The sequence below is a fragment of the Prionailurus bengalensis genome, chromosome B4 (genome assembly GCF_016509475.1).
Source record: "Prionailurus bengalensis isolate Pbe53 chromosome B4, Fcat_Pben_1.1_paternal_pri, whole genome shotgun sequence".
In the NCBI taxonomy this organism is placed as follows: domain Eukaryota; kingdom Metazoa; phylum Chordata; class Mammalia; order Carnivora; family Felidae; genus Prionailurus; species Prionailurus bengalensis.
The window spans coordinates 95,090,024-95,117,569 of NC_057358.1; the positions used below are offsets into that span (position 1 = coordinate 95,090,024).

Genomic DNA, 27,546 nt, shown 5'->3' on the forward strand with positions numbered 1-27,546 from the left:
AACCACTTTCTGGATGGTTGGTATTGAAACTTGGCTTTTGGGAGAGTCAAAAATGGATCTGTTTTCAGGATGTTTAAAAAAATCCTAGAATATACTCTTGAGTTGCCATGGGGTCCTCTTACCTGTCCTTCCCTCCACCACCACTTGTCGGGATGAGATTCCTCCGCTTACTGTTGTTACAACCACAGAGTAGAGACTGCCTGATTTGAGGGAGTGGAAGCTGTATCTGCTGGTCTCACTGGAGACACTTTCGTTTTTGATGACCACGTTTTCATGGATCAGTAAGACTTGGTAGAACTCTATGTCTCCCAGTGCCTGGGTCCAGTTAGTAAACAGACTGCTGGTTGTCCCTTGGTTGGCCACATACAAGCCAGTCACTTGGGCAGGCACTAAACCACAGTAGAGAAGAAGAAAAAAAAGAAAAGCAAAACAGATGACATTTAATCACCCTAAGGAAGTGTAACAAAGTGAGTCAAAAATGGAGACAGTCTTGAAGATGCTAAAAATATATCTACATTTTTTTTGCTATAGACTCTCAGCTCTATTTCCTGTGGCATATGGCAAACTACTCCCATACAGAAGCTGTTTATATGGAAAATCAAAATTACCTCAGATCCAAGGATGAGATGAAGCATACCTATTAAGTAGTTCCGATTTTACATGTTCAGTAATGAAAGAATTTTATTTTTGAATATTGCTTACTTTATGTGATTTCATCTGTCCTTACCTCATGAGAACTGAGTGCTACATTGGCTACCTGAGCTGATGGTTGTTATGGGGTGGTAGTGGGAAATCCCTTCAACCTGATGATTAGGTTGTAGTTTAAAACTGGTTAATTCCTTACTGGAGCATTCTCAAGAGGACAATTATTACTATACGTGAAAATGCTACAATAGTATAAATTACATTATCTTATAATAATGGTAATTAACAATGATAACCATAACTAGTAGTGGGAACTATTAGTTCCTGCTTTGTGCCAGTTATGGACTCTATAGTTTTTAGAAATCATATTATTTGATACTCATTCGAAACTCTACATTTGATTTCATTTGATTCTCTTTACTGATGAGGAAACCAAAGACAATTAAATATAAGTAACTTAGCCTATTATCACAGTGCTGATGAATAGTCATCCTGGAATCCAAAGCCTGATCTATCTAACCTGTGAGACTGTGCCCTTCTCCTATTAACAACTATTGTGGATTTCTAACCTACCCATTAAAAAATCTCTTACACAGATCTTAAAGCTGACTCTTGATCAACGTATTTGATTTTCTTTGTGCCTCTTCCCTGAATTTTGGTAATCAAAAGGATTGGAATCGTGGCACAACCCTTCTTAGAATTTGTTAACTCTTGGATTAAGATACAAATATATTCATTAAAAAAGATTATTGTAGTTGGGTCGGAAGATTCAATTCTCATTCTAAATTTCATATGGAAAGCAAAGGAACTAATATGCCAAATAATTTTGAAAAAGAAGAACAAGTTGGAGGAGTAACATCGTCTGATTTCAAGACTTACTAGAAAGCTTCAGTAATGAAGGCAGTGTGATACTGGCAAAAAGTCAGAAACATAGATCGATGCAACAGAATTGAGAGTCCAGAAATAGACCAACACATATATAGTCAATTGAATTTTTTACAGAGATGTGAGGGCAATTCAGTGGAGGAAGAAGGGTCTTTTCAACAAATAGGACTGGAATTATTAGATGTCCACATGCAGAGACAAAAACTTTGGCCCAGATCTCACACACATATAAAAATGAACTCAGAATGGATTATGCACTTCAATTGAAAATGTAAAACTATAAAAACTCTAGGTGAAAATCTTTGTGACCCTGTACAAGGCAAGGATTTTTTAACATGACACCAAAAGTATGGTCCATGAAATAAATTAAAAAAACTGATAAATTGGATATCAAAATTAAAAACTTACATTCTGTAAAATACACTAATACATTAATGAAAAGACAAGCCACAGACTGAGAGAAACCACTTCAATACACATTTATGACAAAAGGACTAATATCTGAATATATAAAGAATTCTCAAAATTAAGTGATAAAAAACAAACAACCCCATCAAAAAATGGACAAATATTTGAAAACATGTTCTTCCTCAAAGAAGATACATGAATGGTAAATAGGCATATGGAAAGATGCTCAAAACCATTAGGCATTAGAGAAAGGCAAGTTAAAACTGCATGATATACCTCTACACACTTATTGGAATGGCTAAAAAAACCCAAAAAACCAAAAAAACACAAAACTTGCAAAACCAAGTGCTATTGAGATCATGGAGGAACTGGAAAGCTCACATATTGCTGGTGGGGATGTAAAATTTTACAACTGTTTTGGAAAACAGTTTGGTAGTTTCTTCCAAAGTTAAACAATACACTTACCATAGGGTCCAGTAATGTGAATGTTGAGAATGATGGAAATGATCTTAAGACTCACAAAATGCCTTGGACTTCCAATTCTGGCAATATAGTGGGCTACGTACTGTGAAAATCCCCCCCAGTAAATACAACTATGTGTGTGGGATAAAATATAAATATATAAATGTATGAGTGCATTGTCAAGAACGTAAGGAACTCTCAGAGACCTAAAAGTGATAGAAAGGTAATTGGTTCACCGAAGCATACTTTCATTTTGGTGGCATTTTTCAAACATAAATTGAAGCTTTGATTTTCGGATTTGCACGATCTATAGGATAGGAGGTAAAGTGTAGGACTTTTCCAAACTGGGGAACCTCATAGGTGACCCTGCATAACACTGGGTCCTGAAAGGTTACATTCTAAGTGTAAGTGAAATAAATATTCCCTCTCTGCTCTCAGCCTCCTTGGCACTGGATGGAGAAGAAAACCATTTCTGCTGAGCATTCATAACCTCAAGATGGTTTCAGTGAGTTTGCAACCCAGATTCATTAATACCAGGTGCTTGAAAAACCTCAAGTTGAAAATTCAAATTAAGATAGGTCTGGGTTGATAGCCACCCGTGCACCTCAAAGGATCAAATGAAAAGAAAATTCTTTCTAAAACCCATCTTCAAACAAGGCCTCAAAGAATTCTCACAAGGTTTCCAAGGTGTATGAGTTTAAGGACTCACAAACACTTAAGGAAGTAAAGCACCATGAGCAAAAGGCAGCAAACCCAAAAGACAACAGGATTGAACCCCTTAAGATTTCACCTATTATAATTATCAGACATAGAAGAAAGTAAAATAAAAATGGTTTATTTACTTATAACAACAAACGTGGATAATGGAAATATGACAAAAGAGCAAACGAGCACAAAAAAGATATGGAAAGAGAACTAAAGAGAATGTTTCAAAGTGAAGAACATACCGATTAAAATTTAAAATTCAGTGGATAAAGTTGAAAAAGATGAGACAGAGCTAAAGAAAAAATTCATGAACTAAAAACAAAGGGCTGAGGAAATTATCCAGATTATAGCCAAGAGGGCAAGTATATGGAAAACATGAAAAAATATATATATACATATACATGCATATGTATATATATTCTAGAATACCAGAGGGAGAACAGAGGCAGTATCGGAGAGTTAATGGCTGAGAATTTCCAGGCATGAGGAAAGATACTAACCTACAAGTACACAAATTGTAATGATCTCAAGCAAGCTACACAAATAGTAGTCTGTATCTAGGTTATTACTGTAAACAACAGAACACCAAAGGCAAAGAGTAAATCTTAAAAGCAGTCATAGTAAATAGATTACCCAGAGAGAGAGAAAAAAAAAATTAGACTGACACCTGACTTTTCTACAGCAAGGATAAATGCCAGAAAGACTACAATAATATCTTCAATGTGCTGAGAGAAACTAGCTTTCAACACACAATTGCAACCTAGGGAAAATATCTTTCAAGATTGAGAGCTATGTTAAGACATATGCAGAAAAACAAAAGTTTGGAGAGTTAGTCCCTAAAACTCTAACTAAGGACATGTGAAGAACGTTTTCCAAAATGAAGGAAAGTAAGCCCAGACAGAACTTGTGACATACAGGAAGGAAAGATGAGAAGGTAAGTGGTAATTGTTTAGAAGCAGGCTCCAGGCTCCGAGCTGTCAACACAGAGCCCGACATGGGGCTCGAACCCACAAACAGCGAGATCATGACCTGAGCCGAAGTCAGATGCTTAACTGACTCAACCACCCAGGCACCCCTTCATGTTCCTTTCTAACACCAATTCCTTTACTTGTGTTCTAAATCTCAGTATCTCTTGCTTATTCAAATAATAACTGCACTAACTCCTTCCTTATATCATCACCACTCCTTTCTCATCTAGAACATTTCTGTCTACATAAAACATGGTATCTCTTCTATTCTTGAAAAAAAAATCCTTCTTTCAAACATACTTCCTCTTTCTGATGCTGCCCTATTTCTCTGCCTCTCCTTTGCAGCAAAACTCCTTGGAAGAGTTGTTCTCTGCTCTGTTTCAATTTCAAAATAAACCCGGGGCGCCTGGGTGGCTTAGTCGGTTGAGTGTCCGACTTCGGCTCAGGTCATGATCTCGCGGTCTGTGAGTTCGAGCCCCGCGTTGGGCTCTGTGCTGACAGCTCAGAGCCTGGAGCCTGCTTCGGATTCTGTGTCTCCCTCTCTCTCTATCCCTCCCCCGCTCATGCTCTGACTCTCATTGTCTGTCAAAAATAAATAAACATTAAGAAAAATTTAAAGAAATAAACAAACAAAATAAACCCAAAGTAAAACAAACAAACGAACACTAAGAGTTGAAATTAATATAATAAAAAACAAACAATAGAAAAAATTCATAAAACAATGGCCAGTACATAATAGGCACTTAATGAACACTTGTAAACTGAATGTTAAACAATTTAGCACACAGTAAAACTTTTATAGAGAATATTACCTGTTCTTCCTTTAGTCGAAGATGAATTTTTTAAGTCTCCACTAATACTGGTGACTGTAGCTATGTATTTTCGTCCAGGCACCAGGTCAGTAAAAGTGAATTCTTTGGCATCTTTGGGGAGTGACTTGTGGATGAGTAAGAGGTCTCTGTCAGCTAGTGAAATGATGTATTTCTCCCATTCTGCTATGGGCGTCTGCCACATGACACCCAGTGAGGTTTCGTTGGCATGTTTGACACGAAGCTGGAGGACAGCCAGGGGCACTGAGGAAAAGGCAATGGAGACTGTGTCAATGTTTTGATTCTGAAACACTAGAAGGAGGGGTGCCTGGTGGCTCAGTCAGTTGAGCGTTGGACTTTAGCTCAGGTCACGATCTCACAGTTTGTGGGTTTGAGCCCTGCATCAGGCTTTGCACTGGGAGCCTTATTTGGATTCTCTGTCTCCCTCTCCCTCAGCCCCTCCCTCACTAATGCTCACTCTCTGTCTCTCAAAAATAAACATCAAAAGAAGAAGAAGAAGAAGAAGAAGAAGAAGAAGAAGAAGAAGAAAGAAAGAAGAGAGGAGGAGGAAGAAAAGAAACACTAGAGTATTTCCTAGAGAGCTGTTGCCTTCCAACTATAGGAGTGTTCCAGTTCAGCATTTCTTTTCTGAATGTGTATGAGCTCTCAGGGAAAGAAGAAAAAAAAAAAAAGCTAATCCTTGTTCTTGTTGTTGTTGTTTAAGATTTTATTTTTAAGTAATCTCTACACCCAATGTGGGGTCAAACTCACAACCCTGAGATCAAGAATTGCATGCTTTTCCCACTGAGCCAGGAGGCACTCCAAACTTTGTTTATATAACGTATCCAGAAAGGAGGATTCAAAAGAATACTATTGGAAGGTACTTTTCTGGATCATTTATTTTTGACCACATATTACCTTGAGTATTTATTTCTTCACATGAACCCTATGATACAAAAATATTTAATTCAATCTTGTCATCCACAAACCCACAGAGAAAGGTCCATGTTTGAGTATTTAGGTGAAGTTAGGAGTATTTTTTTACTCCGTTAGGTTGGAAAGACAAAGTGCTTCTTCCCTTCATTTCTGAGAAGGGGCCATTGACGTACCCATGAAAGCAAGAGTAATAATAGTACCTGATTAAGGGCTCCCATTATCCAAAGAATTGAAATCGTTTCTATTTCTTTAAAAAGTTTTATTATTACAATTTCTAGGATACATCGTTAAGAATCAAGTACTGGTCCCACAAAACAACAGGGAAACAAAATTATGGAAGAACCATATTGATTTTTACATCAAAGACATTTTCTATAATCCCATTCTAATTGAGTCCCTAAATCTGTATCTTCCTTCTTTAATACACTGAAACGAATTGGGTTGTTACAGCAAAGCCTACTTCGACTTACCTTATTCACCCAGAGGTACAGTTTAAGAAAATTTTCCTGATAATTATGACAGTATGCTGAGAGGCCTTATTGTTTCACAGTATTCCAAGTTATTTTAGGTGAACGAGGTACAATATCGGAGAGGACATAGACACTTGTTCTGTGAAATGCTAAGAGTAGCTTGGTTTAAGCTTATATAGGTTTTTGATCATTATTTAAGGGATATTAATATCTAGAAAATGAAGATATTACTGGAAGACCCCGTTGGCAAGCTAAGGAGGTGTCTTGGTCCTTTTCTTTGACATTCTTCCAAGAAGAACATTGAATCAATGCAGTTATTTACTTATCATCAGGCAAGACTAAGAGAGAAGATATTCAAATTTCATATCAAGTATGGACATTCCATATCATAGAAATGTTAAGCTTGGAAGGGCAATTCTCTTATTTGAAAGTTGAGGAAACACACTCAGAGGGGTTGTGACTTGCCCAAGGTGTTACAGTATAGTGGTGACAGCCAGAATACCAAAACCCATGTCTCGGGATTTTCATTCTCCTCTACCCTAAAATCCAAATATATCCCTCTTCACGTTAATAACCTTTCCTTGATACATGAAATTAGTCAACATTAGGTCAAGGCAAATTAGGTCAAGTAGAAAAATTGTCAGCTGTCCTCTTTTGTGGGAAGGATTCTCAGATTGTTTTCTTCCATTCTTTTGGTGTTTAAAATGGCTTTCTTTTTATAGAATAATGGACTTCCTACTGGAAGCGATTTTTAATGTTCTAATTTGACAAAATTAAACATTACCAAACCTAATTCAGTCTATAATAAGTCTATAATATCTCAAATTTAGGGAACACGGGGAGGCGGAGGAGGGATGATATTGACCACTATCTGTGTTACTTGGGAGAGGGACCAAGTTAAGGTTCCAACAGTCATTACCACGTTGGTATTTCCTTACCTGTCCTGCCATAGCAACGCTTAGAATTCTTCAGATTTCCACTCTCAACAGTGACTTCTACCTCATACTGTCTTCCTGGTATGAGCCCCAAGTCATCTATGACATAGTGTGTTTCCTCCTTTCCCACCGTGATGTTGAGCAGCACCACAGAATCATTGAAGAGCAGGATACGATACTGCTCCCAGTCTCCAGCAGGGGGCGACCAGCTCACTAGTAGGGACCTTATCGAACCATTGCTGTTTGCTTCCAGGTTCCCAACTTGCTCTGGAACTAAACGGTGAAATGATGTCAAAAAGGAGATTCTAAAAACCAAAAGTAAGGATACTCATTCACTTTTCATGGGAAAAAGTAGATAAGAGACCTGATTGCTGCAATTCAAAATATTTCTATCCCCTTCTAATGTTTGTGGATTGCAAGCGAGTATTCTTTCCTAATTTTGGAGGCATTTGACACTCAAGAAATGAACGCTAAAATCATCTTAGTAATATACCAGTAATGCAATTTTCTGTCACACTGTTAATAACCTAGATATAGGAGCGCTGTGTTTTCTTGATTGCACGCCAGCCCTAGGGACAATATTGATGTTGCTTCTAATGATGTTGACATTGATGGATGTGGTTGGTGTCTTTTGGTAGAGACACTGCATGTTGTGGTCATGAAACATTCTTTTCCAAAAACAAGATTAATCTTCTTGCAATATAGCTCTGGTCTAATTATTCCTTTGCTTAAAAACATGTAAGGTCTCTCCATTAATTACAGAATAAAACACCAAGTCCTGGGTGTGGCATTCATAGCTTTCCAAGATCAGACCCCATAACCTCTGACCACTCCCTGGAGCCACCCTCCCTGCTTCCCCACTCTCCCAAATGCTGGCCTCCAATTGCATGTTCTGGAGACCTGTTAGTATCCTGGGCTCTTCTGCCTTCCTGCCTTTGCTTATGTTATTCCTTCAACCTCGAATGCCCTTTCCTCTTTTCCCTCTTCACATTTTTTAGGTCCCAGTTAAAAACCATTTCCTCTGAGAAGTCTTTACTGCTCTTCTGAACAAGAATTTTGTTCTCTTGTTTTTCTGACCATAAGGCTCTTAGTTGGAATCTCTAACAGCACAGAGAACGGACTCTTGACTTAAACACTCCGGTTTAAATTCTAACCCCACCATTTACTGTCTGGACCCCACCAATTCATCTGTCTGAATTATCTGTAAAATGATAGTAACAGAACCTCTCTCATGGTTTTGTAGGGAGAACTTGATGAAATAACGGTGTAAAGTGTTTAGTTAGTGACTGATACATGGAAATATCAATGCAATTACTATTATTAAAATGTACTCTTTTATTTTTGTGTGTGTGTATTCTATATTTGTCTGATCAGAATGAAACTTCCTTAAAAGCAAGGGTCGGCAAAGTAAATATTTCAGGATTTGCAGGCCGCGTATGGTCTCTGTCTCATATTTGTCTTTCTTTTTCCTTAAAAAAAAAACTTTTAAATATGTAAAAACCACTCTTAGCTTGGGGCTAAGCCAAGACCTACCTATACAAGTATAGGTCACAGGCCATATTTGGCCAAAGGGTGTAGTTTGCTGAACCCTGACATTTTAACAACTTCCCAAACTCACCGCACAGAAATTTACACATAGGAGGCACTGGAAAAATGTTTGGTTGCATAAGTTAATAAAATAATTTATGGAAAACATGATTAAGTGCTAACTGGCCCTCACTATAAGAGTTGATCAGAAACATCTTATTCGTTAGTATCAATGCTAATGCATCTACGCTACTTAAGTGCTGTGACATGAAATGGCACAGGGCAGAGCCAGTTAGGCACAGCATTCAGGAACCATTCCAAACATATTTGCTTAAATAACTCAGAGGAATGCAGTTAACCCTCTGCTTTCCTCCATATATGGGGCTCTGGCCCGTAGGCACCCTCAGTCACGTAGACCATATTTCCCAAATCGTGAACTTATTTTGCCCTGATGAATGGATCTAAGATGGATCAGACAATGATTTATTTGGACAACCAAGGAATATTTGGAGCCCTACACTCACCTGTTCTGCCCACTGCCATCTTCTGAGCAGACAATTCACCGGAGACACAGCTGATAGTAACTTGGTAAAGTCTTCCAGGGGTTAAGTCTTTGAATTGAGTTTCAGTAACCCGGGGTCCTAGTGTTCTGGATTCTTTGATAGTCCCTTTGTGAAACAGGGTAATGTTGTAGGAATCCACATTTCCAGAAGGTCTTTGCCATTTGACTTTTAGAGAGGTCAAAGTGCCATCATTTGTCACCTTCAGATTTGAGACTTCCATGGGGGCTAAATAAGAAGAAAGGAAAAGACACTTTAACTCAGGATATTGGACCAGTCTTATGGCCAGATTTTGACCTGTACTTTAATCCCTGCAAGCTGCACTCCCTGCTCAGAAGAAAACAACAATTTCACTAGCAAAAATAATACTGCAAAATCAAAGAAAGGCTGTCTGGCTGTTGGAAAGAGCACCAAGATTGGAGTCAGGAGCCTGGATTCTGGCTCAGACATGGCCATTAGTCAGCTGGGCAACCCTGGACAGCTCTGTGTATCTCACTGAGCCTAGGGATCTTCACTGGCAAATGACGTCTTGGAATGCTCAAAGAAGTCTGTCATCTGCCTAATTTCTTCCCATATTTATGTATTTAATAATAGCAAGTACATAATAAATAGATTGGTCAACTCATCGGCCATCACAAAATTTTGTGGGCTAAAAATATGCTATCTTTCATATAAAATCATGATAAAGTTAAAGCTCAAGAGTTGTGTCATTATTTCATCAAAGGAAAATGATTACAAAAGAGAAACACTTTGGTGAATACTTTTTCTACCTCTTGGCTATGTCGTAATTTTGGGCTTCACTAATAACAAAACAAAAATGTTTCATTTTAAAAATGGGCTCATCACACTGATTTTGCATAAGCCAGTGATAAGTATAATTTTCTCTTGATATACATTAATAACTCTTAAGATATATGGTACTTTTAAAAAAAGATTTTATTTAAAAAATTTTTTTAACGTTTATTTATTTTGAGAGAAAGAGATAGAGAGCAAGCAGGGGAGGGGCAGAGAGAGGGAGACAGAGAATCCCAAGCAGGCCATGCATGGTTGGCGCAGAGCCCGATGCGTGGTTTGAACTCATGAACCACGAGATCATGACCTGAGCCAAAATCAAGAGTCAGATAATTAACCGACTGAGCCACCTGGGCACACCTAGAGATTTTATTTTTAAGCAATCTCATACCCAATGTGGGGCTCACCCTCACAACCCTGAGATCAAGAGTTACATGCTCCACCAACGGAGCCAGCCAAGGCTGGCCCAAGATATATGGTACATATTTGTTGGGAATGTTTATACATCTTTTGAGGTGTGATATAAAGGGTATGTAAATGTACAGGTGCCCCCAGATACCTTTCTCACCAATCTCTTGTAGTCCCAAGAACTCTCCCCATTAGAATAATTTCTAAGTCACTACATACTTAAAAGTTTCTCTTAAAAGTAGATAGTTTCTCAAGAGAGGGAATAAGTTATCAAAAGAATGAATTTATTAGATCCACCAGAAGCATTAGAATCCATTAGGATGTAAGCTCCAAAGGGCAAAGACTTTGGCCTTGTTAGACACTATTGTATCCACAATGCCTAGCATATAGTTTACACTCGATAGATACTGAACAAATGAATGAATAGAATGAATGTGTACATGAAATATTCATTAAAACTTAGCAAAGATTGGGGCACCTCGATGGCTCAGTTGGTTGAGCGTCTGACTTCGGCTCAGGTCATGGTCTCACAGTTTGAGTTTGAGTCCCATGTCGGGCTCTGTGTTGACAGCTCAGAGCCTGGAGCCTGCCTTGGATTCTGTGTCTCCCTCTCTCTCTGCCCCTCCCTGCTCTCACTCTGTCTCTATTTCTCTCAAAAATAAATAAAACATTTAAAAAATTTAAAAAACAAAACCACTTAGCACAGATTAGTTTATCCGGCTATGTTAGGCTGTGAGTATAGCTCCTGTAGCCTTGGGTCTCAGGGCATGTTTTATTGGATACCGGGTTTAAGAAATGGCTGTTTCACAGGAGCAGGTCTTTGTATAGCACTGAGAAAGGTAATCTTGGCTCATTGTGAGTGATGTCACAGGGCAGAGGATGCTTATTTAAGAGAAGGAAGTAGGAATCCTTACCAAAGAGAACAGAATCTAAAAAGACAAGCTAAGACTATATCAGCGGTTAACTCTGTACTTGAGAATGTTGCCGAGGGCTCATCTAAAATTTAGAATAAAAGGGAATTTCTCTTTCTCTGAGTAGAAAAGTGGGTACATCTTAAGGGCCTTCTGCAACATAAGAATTTCAATTTGTCCCATATTGCCATTATTCAAATAATTTAATAATCCTTGGTTATTAAACATTTCCTTGATTTGAGCTTTATTCTTGTTCAGCTGGTTAGTGGAACTTACTCGTCCTGGCCAGTGCCCATCTGTAGTTTTGCAGCCCTGCAGCCTCAGTCACAATGGTCAGGTTATAGAGGTGGCCAGGTGTCAGTCCGTGGAAAGTATGAGAAGTAGCATGTCTGTCCACAACACTGCCATGAACTAGGGTCTCTTTATCCATGAGCGTCAGCTGGTATCTTTCCACATTCCCAGAGCCATGGGACCAGGAAATCAAGAGAGAATTGGTTTTGGCTGAAATACTGATATCTTTCACCGGAGATGGCACTAGGGACATAAAATGCATTGCCAAAGGGTCATTGATAATTTCCTTAGAGAAGACATAGACACATTTAATTCAAAATGACACATTTATGTATGCTTCTCTGTACATCTAATTTGTATAATAAGTAATGAAAACAGCACTCTTGAAATTTCACTGGAGCCTGGATTAATGCTCTTTTCAAAGTCCGCGCCTAAAGTCACATCATAGTTTACCCACTTAACAAGTATGAAGGTAATTTTTGCCAATGAACTATGATATGGCATAGCAGCAAAGGGAAAAGAAAGGGAAGAACCATGGAAGACCAAAAACAGAAATACAGCAAGAAAGCAGGAGAGAAAACGAGAGGACAGGGCATGGTGAGAAGGATGGTACTTCATGGAAGGAGGTGGAGTGTGTCATTGACATTGGGACGTGTGGGGGCAAGTAAAAACTCGTTCCGGGCGTCGGAATATTTAGGAAACGTCGTGACTTGATGTTCTGAAAAGAATATACAAAGGATGAAAACACTTAAAAAATAAGTTTTATTACAAACTGAGAACCTGAGGCAGAAAATGCTGTTTCCTAAGATTTGAGTTAGAAAGGCCATTAGGAAACGCCTACTTAAGTTTGGAGAAAATTCCAGTCCCAGAGAAGTTCCAGGACTTGTTCAGAATCAATCAGCAAGCTAGCAGCGCAGCCACATCTCCATATTTTCAGTCTAGTCTACCCACTGCACTGCACAGCATTTGTCTGTCTGTCTGTCTGTCTGTCTACTTATCTACCTATCGTCTTTGGTCTGGGGGCGTTCTTACTTTTATCTCTTCAATTTACTGTATTAAATACTCGACTATCTATAAACGGTCTTACCTGTTGATCCATTGGTATAAACTGTAAGGGAACGTTTCTCTCCAGAAACAGCTGTGATGGCAATATTGTATTTATTACCAGCAGTGAGGTTAAAAAATGTATGTTCGTTCCAGGAAGTACTTTCTTGAATTTGGGTCTCCTGTATCTTGTGGCTATTGTCAAATAACTCCAACTCATAGCGGGTGACTTTTCCAGAAGAAGGAGTCCACCAAACATGCAGACTGGTTGAAGTAGTCTTCTCTTTATTGACTTCAAACTTAGCAGGAGGTAAAGGATCTGCAAGGCAAACACCCGCAAAGATGACATGGCTTAAAGACTTGTGCAAATACGTGTTAGTTTGCTGTAACACAGATTCATTTTCCTTAAAGACTCTGAGAATCTGCTGCCCATGAAACAAATTGGCATTTTGCTCGACTTTCACACTTACCATTTCATTTAAAAAAAGAAACCCACTTAGCTACTAGTCAGATACACTTCTTTTTCTGAATAAAACTTCTTTGTTAAGAAAGTTCTGAGCTTAGAATTCCATGAAAGGTTCTATGCTCTTTGGCTTGCAAGTTTTGCACTTTCCACACACTGACAAACATCCAGGCTATGCCTGGAGAAATACCAAAAATCTTAATAGAAAATACAGACATTAGGAAATAATTTTGAAATTTGTACTGAACTTTTGTTTGTTTGTTTGTTCGTTTACAATGTCAGTACAAAGCCCGATGCAGGACTCGAACTCAAAAACCATGAGATGATGACCTGAGCTGAAATCGAGTTGGATACTTAACCAACTGAGCCACCCAGGTGCCCCTGAACATTTTATTTTTTAGGTTGTGGATTTTGGGGGTTAAGTATATATAACGTTAGTTGTTTTTTTTTTTTTAAAGGTTATATATTTAGATAAAGAGAGAGAGCGCATGTGCAAGCAGGGGGAGGGCAGAGAGAGGGAGAGAGAGAATCCCAAGCAGGCTCTGCACTGGCAGCATGGATCCCAGTGTGGGGCTCGACCTCATGAATCATGAGATCATGACCTGAGCCAAAACCAAGGGTCGGAAGCTTAACTGACTGAGCCTCCCAGGTGGCACAACTTTGGATTGTTTTTAAACATCAGAAAACCGCAAAAGATACAGACCTGATTATGAGCCTTGCCTAGGTTTGCTCAACAAAATGAATTCTCCCAACAGCTGGGATTCCTTACATTTTCTCAACTTGCATTCTAGGACATTTTGGAGCTGCTAAAGCCTCCAGAGAAGGTGAAGAGGGTTAGTCCTGCACCCAGCTGTTCACTTAGTTTCAACTCTCAAAACCATGGGTGAGTTTGAGGAGTCCCATATCCCATTTCCTGTGTATTGAATCTTCACTGTGGAACTTGAAGTAGGATGAGCCGCCTGTCCCCGCATCAGGAACTAAGTCAATAGTGTTTGGTGACCTGCCATTCTATGATGCAGTGGGACCATCTGAGAAATAAGGCTCTCCCTACTCTGAATGCAGGGAATAGCAACATTGAGAGACATTTACATATGAGCAATTTTCAGAAATCCAACCTGGTTCTTGATCTAGAAAGTCGGATCAAGATATTGGAGGCTAAAACTCAAAGCCAGGTCAGATGTTTTAGTGGCATGGTTATAGAGATCTGAGTTCTTCCCTACACTTGGCAAATTACATTTTACTCATGAAAACTCTGAAACTTTACTCTGAAACTTCAGATCCTAGAATCTTCTTAGAACAGTATATGTTTTAAGAAGGTGTTTGCTTGTGACTAACATTAATACAAATAGGAACAAGGTGGTCTTAGTCTATATCAACAAGACACTTATGGCCAGCCAACTCAGAAGACTATCTATGGGTCACCTACAGATACCACACGTAAGCTAAATACAGCCTGTGGTCAATCTAATGTCTTTTCATGTGTGTGTTTTATGCTGTGATTTATAGGACTACATCGTACTGCAAAAAAAAAAAAAAAAAAAAAAAAAAACCCAAAACAAAACAAAACAAAAAAACACAAGCCACCTAACATTTTATAATACAAGAACTAATAATAATATAAATGTCAGTTGACAAGGAAGCCAAGGCATCAGTAACCCAGAGAGCCCAAAGTGCAAGTTGTGTGGTTTACACCCAAGCACAGCAGAGGTTCACCCAAAGGGTGTAGGCTCTGTAGTCTGGCAGCCTGGACCTGAATCAGGTTCTCCTGCATTGTAGCTGTGTACTTCAGGCAATTCCTTAACCTCCCCGCGCCTCGCTGTTTCATCCGTGCAATGCTGATAATAATACTATCTTTTTGGCAAGATAGTTACGAAGATTTAAAAAAATTTTTTTTAAGTTTATTTATTTATTTTGAGAGAGAGATAGTGTGACTGGGGAAGTGACAGAGAGAGGAAGAGAGAGAATCCCAGGCAGGTTCCATGCTGTCAGCACAGAGCCCAACATGGGGCCCAAAACCACTAAACCAGGAGATCATGACCTGAGCCGAAACCAAGAGTTGGACGCTTAACCGACTGAGCCACCCAGGTGCCCCTGTTTATGAAGATTAAATTGAGGGTTTTCTCTAGAGCACTCAGAACAGTGTCTGGCACATAGTAAGTATTCATTGTTAGCTGTTGTTACTATTTCTACAAACAGGAGATCTTGTCATGGAAGCAGGGAAATGCAGTGGCAGAGAATGTGGGCTTTGGAGTCCGACGGAACTTAGTTCAAATCCTCGGCTCCATCATGTATCAGTCAGAAGATTTTTTACAAGTCGCTTAATCCATCTAAATCTCTGCTTTCCCATCTGTCTGGGGATGATAATACTACCTACATTCTCGGGTGTTTTGAGGTGTAAAGCAGGTTTTACCTGACACAGAATGGGCACTCAATATAAACTTACACTTGATCATAAAAAAATTTTCCTCTGAATCACTGATAAAATGGAGGCAGAAGTAGAATACAATTTTTTAAAACTAAACTAACAGCCTTACTTGCCTTCTTCATATAAAAAACTTGATACAATCTTATCAGTTAATTCCCATGACCTAACTTTCTCACCATTAAGATAAAATAAAAAGAATTCCCAAGATGATTCTAGTTTATAGGTTCTTGGAGAAAAACTGTAGCTTTTTTTCGTCCCCCTGGCAATATTATTTAAATTTCCTATCCTACATAATGGTCTGTAATTAAGGACATCTTAACAAAAAGAATGAACATAATTTCCGCTCACAGAAAGTTTTCTGTTGCCTGGCAAGAATAAGGCACTTCACTACCAGGAGATTCTAGTTCCCAACGAAACTCAAGAACAACCTTGTCATAGTTGAGATGACACATTTTTGCTGAAGAGGCATTTTAAGGACAAGGATGCGAGGGACAGCTGCTTTCCAGCGATAGCTCAAAGGAGATCAATACTGTCATCTGTCACCAAGCCAGATGAAGGTTAAAGACAATAATGGTGTGATCAGTATCATCTAAACCACATATAATCTGCAAAATATAAGCTATAGAAATGAATTTTAAGGTTGCGTGCCTAGAGGGTGAAGTTCAGAAATGCAGGCTTTATCTAATCTTTCTGAGCCAGAAAACAAAACAGTCAATCCTTTGTACATCCGCTAGAACAAAGGAACAATGAGACTGGGAAGTGCCTGGGCTGCGAGAACCTGCACTGGAAACAAACACTTAAAACCCCATTTATACCGTGATAAAGTCTTGTGCTGGCACTTGTCCACTATTGCCCCAGATGCTGCAGAAGTTAAATAGTTTTCAGACTGCTTTTCAATCTAAGCCCGAGAAAAACTCTGCTGTATTAAAAAGAATTGTTTTTCAATATTTTATTAGAAACAAATTAAGATACTTCCAAAGGGGTGTTAATTTCATATATATATGCAAATGAATGTCACATATATACATATATATGAATGCAAGAGATTTCTAATGCTAGTTGAAAATTTAGTTATATGTATGCAATATTTTGATCATGTGACAGTTTGTATGTAATTAGAAAACCCTACTTGACTTATGTAATTCATGCTGATGGCTACAGGTATCAGTGCACACATATGTACATTTATAGCCTTTCTGGTTTTTCCATGTATCACCCTCATATATACAGTAACTAGTTAAGTTTTATAAACTACAAGAATGGTCAAAAACCATAAATCAATAATTTCATCTTAATATATCACAATTTATCATTAGCTATAAATTTAAGACATCTTTGTCCTTCTTAGTTGCAAATAGACCTGGAATATGGACAGCCAAATGTTCTGTGATACTCATCTGTTACATTTGAATGAATCTATCAGTAACAGGAAGCCCGATAATTTCTAAGTGGGCTTGATGTCAACCCAATTTTTCTGTTCTTAGAGGAAAAGATGAAGTTTAGTTAAATTTCTGAACCAAAATGAATTCTTTGTTTCCCTTTTTAAAAAAATGGGACTTAGGAAGAAGGTGAAACTCACATACAAAAAATGCAAGTAACAATACCTCCCTAAAAATTATTTTGTATGGCCACTACAACATTATTATCTGTTGATATAGGAATGTCCAGAGTGTTTAGAATTTGAAATGATAATATTTATTTTGGAAATAAATTCAACCTTAAAACAAGAGTGCAGGCAATCCCAGGTTTAGTACCAAAAGCTTTTCTTGAAGTCACGATAGTATCACAGTGTATCTATGTAAGATCTGGTAATTTACAATGTGCTTTCTCAGTTGGAATAGGAAGTCAGAGATGTTAAGTGGCTCATTTATATCATATAGGTAACAAGTAGTACAGCTGAGATTCTAACACCTGGCTGCAAGTTCCTTCTAGGTGTCCTAGGGTGGGCAATGTCTTGAATGCATATTCAGTAAAATAACAAAGCAATCAAACCAGATGTCTATGGAAAATAACAGGTAAACTTACAGAACTTCCATTTGGTGGCTTGAGTATTGTGGCCGAGATAAAATGAATAATAACACTAACCACACCTAAATCTAATTCTGTGGCTATAAAAGTTATACTGATTTTTTTGAAGAATAATTTTTCTTGATTGTTCCTTTTGTTTCCCTAACCTTACTGTTTTTACCTGGGATCTTAGTGCTTGTGTCTGAACTGCTCCCAGAGTTTTCTGGGTGCCTTCTTTATTTCCTGTCTTTCCTCTATGGTTGCCAAATAATCTCTCTGTCTATCTTCCCCATCACTACCCTCATCCATCTTATAGCACCAAGATCGTCTCAGGAGATGAAGTTTAAGTTTCTCCATAGGGACTCAGGGTCTCTGCCAATAGGATACCATTCCCCACCTCTCCACCTTATCGTTTACCACCCACTAACTCTAGGCCAAGAGATCTATCTTTTTAGTAGTTACAGGGTCCATTTCTGTATCTTCACAGAATTGGGACACTATTTAGTTAAAAGCAGGGTGGCCAGGAGACTGTAGAACTCTACAGAAAATGGAATGAACACCAACTATTCTTATTAAATAATTGGGAATTTTCTCATGGAAGTCAAGGGTGGCACCAAAAGCCACAGAGCATCCCTTGGTGCGGGTTTTTGAAAATGAGCAGGAAAACAAAATGAGAAAGCAATTGCTCAGAATCTGTGGCTCATTACATACAATTATAGAGAGGTAATTCTCTTCTACCTTGTGGTTGTTGCTGTATGACTACTGTCAGCTTCCTGGCTTATTTTAAGAGGATATACTGTATTGTGACAGCACATCAGAGTGACATGCATTTGACTTTGTCAACTTTACACACTAGACATGAAGTTCAAGTAGTAACAACTTTCCAAGTTTTAATAGCCCTGAAAGGGAAATCAGAGCAGTGTTCGCAGTGATTTACGTCGTCATCAACGGCAGTGCTGGGTGCCAAGGTACTGTGAGGGACATCGTATTTGGCCCTAGGTACGTTAGGTGGTAGATGCTCTTCTGAGAGTCTACAGTCTCTCAGGCACTCAAGACGTATGTGGAAAAGGTAAGCAAAAGGTAAATAATTAGGGAGGGTGACTTTGATGTCAGACTAGACTTGGGTCCAAATCCCATCACCGTCACTTACAACTGTGACTTTAAACAAAAAGTTGTTTAGGGGCCCCTGGGTGGCGCAGTCGGTTAAGCGTCCGACTTCAGCCAGGTCACGATCTCGCGGTCCGTGAGTTCGAGCCCCGCGTCAGGCTCCGGGCTGATGGCTCGGAGCCTGGAGCCTGTTTCCGATTCTGTGTCTCCCTCTCTCTCTGCCCCTCCCCCGTTCGTGCTCTGTCTCTCTCTGTCCCAAAAATAAATAAAAAACGTTGAAAAAAAAAAATTAAAAAAAAAAAAAGTTGTTTAAACTCATTGATGCTCAGTTTCCCCATCTGTGAAAGAGAAAAACACCTCTTTTATAGAGTTGTAGGTGTTAAGAGGTAATGGAGGTAAATGTTAAGTGCAGCCCCGGCATGTGGCGAGCTCTCAGTAAGTGGTAGTCGGTATTAATGTTGCTGCTTTTCTTGCTGTTAAGAGCGACACAGGCCAGGGGCGCGTGGGTGGCTCAGTCAGTTGGGTGTCTGACTCTTGATTTCGGCCCAGGTAATGATCTCATGGATCACGAGTTTGAGCCCTTCATTGGGCTCTAGGCTGGCAGTGTGGGGCCTGCTTGCGATTCTCTCTCTCCCTCTCTGCCCCTCTCCTGCTTGCACATGCTTTGTCTCTCTCTCTCTCAAAATAAATAAATAAATAAACTTTAAAGAACAATTAAAAGTAATAGTAATAATAATAATAATAATAATAAAGAGTAACACAGGACAGCAACAACACTAAATGTGGAAATGGAGACTGATATCTAAGGGCTAAGGTCTCAGCGGTTGGCTTTATGAAGGAAATGAATATGAGCAAGTTGGGAAGGTCAAAGTAGGACTTAGAAATCAGAGAGAGGAAAGGGTGTTACAGAGTGAGAGAACAGGTTAAACTAAGGCACTCCTAGTGAGCACCAGAGAACCATGCCCCTGCTAACATGTGAGGGTGCCCTGACAAGTGATGGAGAGTTAACACTGCCATCCAATTGCTATCCTTCAGCAGCCCCACTCCAACCCTTCGATATTAACAAATGAGGCTTTCTCAATATTATCTAAAGTGCTATATAAATGCTGCATACAAAGAAGTCCCTTGGCCTTTCCTTCCAATCAGATTGCTGCCCAGAAGCCTCTCCTAGGTAGAAATTCATGAGCTATCACTTCATGCGTGCCTCCAAACCTGGACATGTAGCTAGTAAGAAATTATTTTTAATGCTAGGTACCTAAATGATATTGTGGTTATGTTAAAAGGAATCCTTTCAGAAATGCATACTAAAAGATGTATAAATGGAATCAAATGATGACTTGGGTTGCATCAAAATGATATGGGGTGGGGGAGTGGGTGGAGCTATAGATGAAATAAGATTGGCTATCAGTTGGTAACTATTGAAGGTAGGTGATGAGTACATGGTAGCTAATTATATTATTCCATTTACTTTTTTACATGTTTGAGTTTTCCCATAAAAAAGGAAGAAAGCAAAACCAAAAACAAAAATTCCTAGAAATCTATATGTAAACCTATGCATGTTAGATGTTTAGGGACATATATTCATCTTCATTTCTGTACGTTCATATACATTGAACGGGCTTGATTTCTTTTACAAAGTCAGAAAGGTGTCAATATTAGCCATTAACCCTCAGGGGTATTCCAGCAAACTGATGTCTGGAAATGGAAGGTGAAAAAATGTTTCTTTGTTCTTCTCTTATTCTGTCTGACAAATGAGATTTTATGTCTTTCTAGCTAACCTGTAGAATGCCATCCCCACCAATAGACTAATGGAGGGACAAAGTCAGACTAACGGAGGAAGCTTCCTAAACACTCAAAGGAAGATTAAGTTCAGAGAACTAGGTTGGTTCATTCCATGTTCATAGCTCAGCTTGACCTCAGAATTCCTGAAATAAATAGACGGCCCATGGCTGATTGCTAAATATTGAAATCCATCACCAAAAGTTCCACACAATTAAAAAACCAATAGCTGTTTATAATTTCTTCACACTAAAATGCTTTTAATCACGATTCCATCCTTGTGTAGGCTAACTATACATAGATTTAAGGTATTTTGTCATGTATTTTTTCTTCCTTAAAAGTTGACTTGAAAAGTAGTAACAATATTATATGGTAATTTGAAAGAACTAATACCAACTTAAAAATCATATCCTTTCTGCAGAGTAGTGGAAAGAATTGGAATGGAGTCAGCAAATGAGTGTTCAAGTTCTGGGTCTATTATATACTAGCTGTGTGACTTTTAATTCTCATGAATATCCGTCTCACCCCCAACCTTAAAGTAATAATAGTAAACTTACTATGCACTTAGTATGTGACAAAACTATTCTAGAATTTATGTACGAACCAAATAAAACCTCAAAATGACCCTATGAAGTAGGTGTTATTTTTATTATCATCCCCATTTTATAAGTTAGGAAAAAGTCCTGGAGAGGTTAGTAACTTACTCTAGGCAACTTGACTAGTAAGTGATGGAGGAGGCTGCCTTTAAACTGAGCTCTCAAGCATTATGCAACCTACGCCTTCACAATACTCCCTAAAAATAAAATAAAACAATATATGGTTAGTATAATATATAATTTATACTCTTTTAAAACATTTTTAAACATGTTTGTTTTTGAGAAAGAGAGACAGAGCACGGGCAGGGAAGGGGCAGCGAGAGGCACACATACACAGAATGTGAAGCAGGCTCCAGGCTCTGAGCGGTCAGCACAGAGCCTGACACAGGGCTCGAACTCATGAACTGTGAGATCATGACCTGAGCCAAAGTTGGACACTTACCCAACTGAACCACCCAACTGCCTCTAATCTAAATATTTTATACTCTTATCTACTAAAAAAAAGTTAGTAAGAGTCTTTTGTGTACTATAAAAGCACAAGACAAATATTAGAGTATTATTTTCTTCCTGGGAAAGATAATAAATATTCTTAGGTATTATAGATTTAGCCATGCATAGGGAGGAATGGTACCAGAATCTTAATGCCAGTGAATAAAAGAAAAACTATGTCAATAGCTCTTGAACTTCATTGTACATTGATTCACTGTGATATTTGTTCAAAATCAGACACCCTAGGCTCCACTCCTTCTAAATTTGTTACATGTGGGGTAGAAGCCAATAATATATGCTTTTATAAGAGGCTCTGCAAAAGATTTTGATGCAAGTAGCTTACAGACATTATTGAGAAGTATTGGCTGATGTTTAAAGCTCTGTAAGTGTATGGACTGAATTGTGTCCCTCCAAAATTCAGGTGTTGAAGCTCTAACCCCCCAGTACTTCAGAACGTGACTGTGTGTGAATATAAGGCCTTTAGCAAGGTAATGAAGTTAAAATGAGGTTGTTAGGGTGGGCCCTAATCCAACATAACTGGTGTCCTTAGAGAACACGGACACGGAACAAACATGAGAAGACACGACCAAAAGGTGGGCATCTGCAAGCCAGTTAGAGATTCCTCAGAAAAAAAGCTGCTGACAACTTGGGCTAGGACTCCTGGCCTCCAGAATTCTGAGAAAATACATTTCTGTCATTTAAGGCATTTGGTCTGGTATTTTGTCATAGGGTCCCTGGTAAAAGTAAAACACTGTGAAGTGAAAATAAGTAGCTGATATGGTGATTTGGTGATTAAAGTTCCTGAAGTGTACTAAAGACAAATGAATTAGCCATATTAAAAGAGCCCATTGTTTTTCACTCTTTGTTCTAGGCTGATTATTTAGTAGCTGAACCTGACTAACAAGAAGGCGTGTGCTAGTAAGATATTCTTCCTATAAGTAAAGTTCTCTACTACTGGACTACTTCCCTAAGGCTCTATAACTATCTATAACCCAACAGATCATATTTTTAGTATATATACATTCTCCCACTGAAATATTCATCTCTTTCATTCATATCTATCTATCTATCTATCTATCTATCTATCTATCTACTCATTCAGCTATCCATTTGTTCATCCATCTATCCATCCATTTAATCAATATTTATTGAATACAATGTGCTGGTTGCCATTTTAGATACTGAAAAACCACTTCTTATTTCTGGGAAGATAAAAGGCCCCAAAAAGTTCTGAATGAAAACTCTACAGTTTCATTTAAATAAACTCAAGTGCCCTTAGTATGCATTTAAGTACAGAAATAAAGAACTGGTCCAGGGGGATTCCAGTGGATTGGTATCTAAAAGGAGAGAAACTACAGCTTAGCTCTAGAGAGTTCTAGGCAGACCGGTTTAGCTTTGCCAAATCTTCCAGTGTTTTAAGGGAACCTTCATAAAGCTGGTATTTTTGTAACTTTGCCATTTATAGTGCTGGTGAAATAATCTGGATTTTTCAAAAACATTACGTGAGCCAAATGAAACAAATTTATTATTTAGACACCTAGACACCCCTAAGGGCTACCAGTTTGTAGCTCTCTGCTTAGACTCTGAGGACACAGTGTTGCAAAAGTGTTGGAATTTTTCCATATCTGTTGTCTTCATTATTTGATTTCCAGTGAATTCACAACTAAATAAGTTGGCTTTCAACTTATTATGGCTGTTGCATCAACCATTTAATGACTAAAGAAACCTGAGAACTGCCTAATGTCTTCTCTATGATTATGAAAGTGTGGGATCCACGAGGCAGGCAAGGTCTTCATCTGGGAAAGAAGTGATGAAGCTCTGTTCCTACCTTCATCATGACCTCCTCCAGCCTCTGCACAAGACTGCAAGGGCTGGGACCACGTTTTGTTCAGCATCCTTATAAGTGCACCAGTCACTACTTGGCATGATTCCCTGCAGGATCCATGCTTGATAAATGTTTGCTGAATCCACGGATGTTCTTCAATTCTGACTTAAAATCTGGAGTGAAAACTGATTGTTGCTGAAATAGTTCCCATTTAGTTAAAACTTTTTTATCTTTACGGTCATGTCTACATGACAATAAATTAGCTATTTTAGACAACTCCTCAGGAAAAACAATCAGACAAATCACACTTGGAATGGTACAGAGATCATCTAAGCAACTGTTGTATCTCTAGTCAAATCATGTCTTGTTCTCATTCTATTTTATTCTAGACTGAGAAGACAGGCAAAATGGAATAAGGAAAGACCAATACATTTTGAGTAGCTTTTTTTTGATTGAAGTTGTATCTCAGACTTCACATGACACTACTAGTTGGTCCTGCTTTACTAACAGTAAAATAGGATTTGTAGAGTTCATCTCTATAGCCTGGCAATTTAGAGAACTACTATACTTTCTCTCAAATAAATGAAAAATTCACATGTGTCCTTAAAATATAGAAAGCACCAATGACAAAAAACAAATAACAGGCAACCAAAAAAATCCTTCCTGGAAGATTTTAAAAATATCTTAAGTAAAAAATGTTTATGTAAGTTAAGTTATTTTTAAAGGGTAGAGAATCCTAAGCCTTCTACCATTGTACAAATAAGTATGGGGGGAAAATATCATTATATAAACATCACCTGCAAATTTCATTCTTCACATGTATCAGGGAGCTCATAAAATTTGTGGTGAAAAGTATATTTGTGATACTGTAAAAAGTAACTCCTTAAGAAAAATGATGAAAGCCTGAATGCCAATGGAGTCTTTTTTTTTAACTCAACATAGTCAATAAAATGCAAATATGTCTTACATTTCACAAATGTCTCTGGACTTGGAACACCTACATGCATAATTAAACTTGGAGCGCATTCTAACTCGTAACACCCACAGTGAGTCCTTTTCCTATTTTTAAAAATCGTTCTGCCCCATTCAACAGACATCTTAGCAAATGCAGTATACACATCTGGAAGTTCTATGCCATAAATGTCACAGTGTTAGCAATCTGAGTGTTCACAAAACCATCCTCACAAACTGAGACACCAACAACTTTATGACTAAAACCCCAGCCCCAGACCCCAGAGAACGTCTGTAAAATGTTCTCATTATGTGGTTGATTTCAGTCTTTCCTGCAAATCTCAGAAATTATCTAGATGTTTCATCTGAAGCAAGCCAAGTGATGTAACTGGGCATTCTTAATTTTTCTTGGAAAAAATAAGAGAGTCGATATTTGACTGACTTATTACACGAATCCAGCTACATTTCCTGACCCAGCTGTAGCTGCCCTGAGAGCTGAAAGCTCTCACACATTTTTAAAGAACTGTAGCTCAGGAAGTAACCTTTGTTCAGGTTGACCATGAACTAGGAGTAAGACAACACATTTCTACAATTTGACTTCCAGAAATTTTCTGTGAAATTGACCTTCCTGGATAAAAGTTTAACGTTTCACTAGTGCAACAAGTAAAGATATTGTTAAAAGGAGGACTGATGACGTCATCAAACAGCCAAGTTGTTAGAGAATTTAGAGCACAGTTACCCGGTAGCTGAGAGGAGTAAGGAGGTAAGTGCCAAGTGATTGGCACTTGGTAAGAACTTGGACCTGAATGACCAAGCCTGACACTCTTATTTTACAGACAAGAAAACTGAGGCTGGAGAGATATACTCTTACCATTTATTCCTTGCGAGGGTTGCCAAAAGTGTAAGGAAAAGAAATGATTTGAAGCCCAGAGTAACTGAAGGACTTTCTCTGATATTACGCTGTTTTAGTTATTCAAGTTATACAAATTAATTTTCATGCCCTCGTTTGATGGGACTTTTCCAATTCTCCCCTATGAATGGCTCTATTCTACTCCTGAACATTTTATGTCCTGGTTCCAAAAATAAAACTAAGTTGAGGGAAGGCATATCCCTAATCATTGCACTTCCATTATTTATTCTAAAAACATTAAGTTAAAATTATTCCAGGACTTGACAATTTAATGTGATGGGAGCTCAAACCACATCATTTTAACAAATTTAACAAATTCCCCCCACAGCCCACAGCTCCTGTCTGCTGTGCTCCCCTTCAAAGGGCTAGTCCGCTGTCTTCGGCACTAAGGAAATCTCTCAAAGTCAACCAAGCTGCTTCTGGCCAGATCTGAAGAAACTAGAAATCTTGGTCAATATTGATCTTCACAGGTATTTTTACCTTTAATTTTTGTATGCCTGGAACTCAAATGAAACACCATCCTGAAAAGGCAGGGCTCAGCCCAGAGTGGCCTGGCTGCCCATCTGCACCTGTCGCCCCTTACCTGTTTGCAAGACTACAGTTCTCTCTTCTCTATCCAGAGACACAATCCTGAAGTTATAGATGGTTCCCGCTTGTAAATCCTTGGGGTAACATCCATAGGTGATGTTGTCTATCCGCGTGGGGTGGCACAATGCGACCCCTGACATGTCACTGCTATAGATGAGGCTGAAGTTACAGGGTGACCCCAAAGTTCTCCACTGGAGAGACACGGACCGGCTGGAGACCTTGGACTCTGTCAGGGTGACGTTACATCTCACTGGCTCCCCCAGTCCAGCCTGCAAAGGAACCAGAGGCAGGTGAAGCCCACAGCCTAGACTGCCCAGGAACTTGTCCACTGCAAGGTCCCCAAACCGCCTCCTCAGCCCTCAGCCCCAGCCTCGGCCCATCCCTTTGCCCTCCAGCCAGAGAAAAGGCCTGCGGAGAAGGTGGGTGGCAACTTTCTCCCTAGCTGCTCTTTCCCGGGAACAGCTGGAGAAAGAAGGTGGCTTTTGCGCCTTTGAAGTAGTGTGAGCTGTCAGTCCGGCTGGGGGCTCAGAAGAGGATCTTTCTTCCCAAAGGAGAGGAAGAAATCCTGCCGTCTCCCTCTGCAAAACACAACCCAGGCGACCCGACAGCGGAGTGGGACTTCGGTCGTCGGCGGGGAGGGGCGCGTCCGCCCGTGACCCCTCTCGGGCCACTCACCTGCAGCAGGCTCAGCGCGGTCCACAAGGCCAGCCCGGCTCCATGGCTCAGCATCGCGCTCGGCGGTGACCACCCGGACTCGGCAGAGGGGCTGGGGGCGCGGGGCAGCCCCGACGGCCGGCGCGAGGGGCCACCTGTTGCGAGCGCTCAGCGCGCCCCGCGGGCGCACAGCGCTTCCCTCCCGGCTGGCGACGCGCAGGGGCCGCCGCTGCTGCCGCTGCTGCTGCTGCCGCCCCGGGCGGGCTGCGGACGCGAGAGGCGGCGGGGGCAGGCGGCGCGCCGCCCTTCCCACGCTGCCATGCTGACCCGCGCTGCCTCGCCCCGGGCCCCGGCCGCGGACTTCCGCAATCAAAAGGCAATTTCCTCGTCTCCCGGCAAAGGAACAATGCGCCGGCGAGGGAGGGAGCCCCGAGGAGCCAACGCCCGAGGCTGCCACGAGGCCCCCCCCCCCCCCGCGACGCGGGCCACGCTGTCGCCCACCGCAGCCCACTGCCCCCGCGCCGCCGCCTCCGCGGCCCGGGGGTCCCGTCGGGCCCCACCGAGCTCTGCCTCCTCCTCCTCCTCTCCCGGACTTTCACTTCTTTCCCATCCAGTGGCCCTCCTCCCTGCCGTCGTAGCCAGGATCCGTACTTGCTCCCTCTCACTTTCCAGCTCCCCCCTCCGCCCCCTACCTCCCTCCACGCCCAGCGCCTCCCCCCTCCCTATCTTCCTTCCTATCTTCCTCATCTGCTTTCTCCAGGGCCTCTTTTCCCAGGATTAAACTTGACCACAGCAGATTTCCCTAGGTCGCCTACAGTCCTTCCTGAAGCCTTTTATTAGAGTGCTCTTGCCTTTCTCACCTCAAAACACTCACTTGTCCCAGTGCACACCCCCCTGACACACCAGCGACAGAACAAGACCCCCCCCCCCCCCCAGGATCTTGTCCATTGTCCACTTGACCTTTTTGTTTTTTTTCTCTGCCATTCACTTTCCCCT

General features: G+C 40.0%; 1 protein-coding gene across 1 annotated transcript in view; it reads right to left on the reverse strand.

The window, feature by feature from the left end:
* Positions 1–27,546, reverse strand: part of PTPRB (protein tyrosine phosphatase receptor type B) — a 114,081-nt gene that overhangs the window by 57,840 nt on the left and 28,695 nt on the right. The window contains 7 exon segments of the mRNA XM_043565025.1: positions 123–389; positions 4,886–5,146; positions 7,227–7,496; positions 9,275–9,538; positions 11,698–11,955; positions 12,800–13,075; positions 25,892–26,165. Of these exon segments, the coding sequence (XP_043420960.1) occupies positions 123–389; positions 4,886–5,146; positions 7,227–7,496; positions 9,275–9,538; positions 11,698–11,955; positions 12,800–13,075; positions 25,892–26,165 (1,870 nt within the window).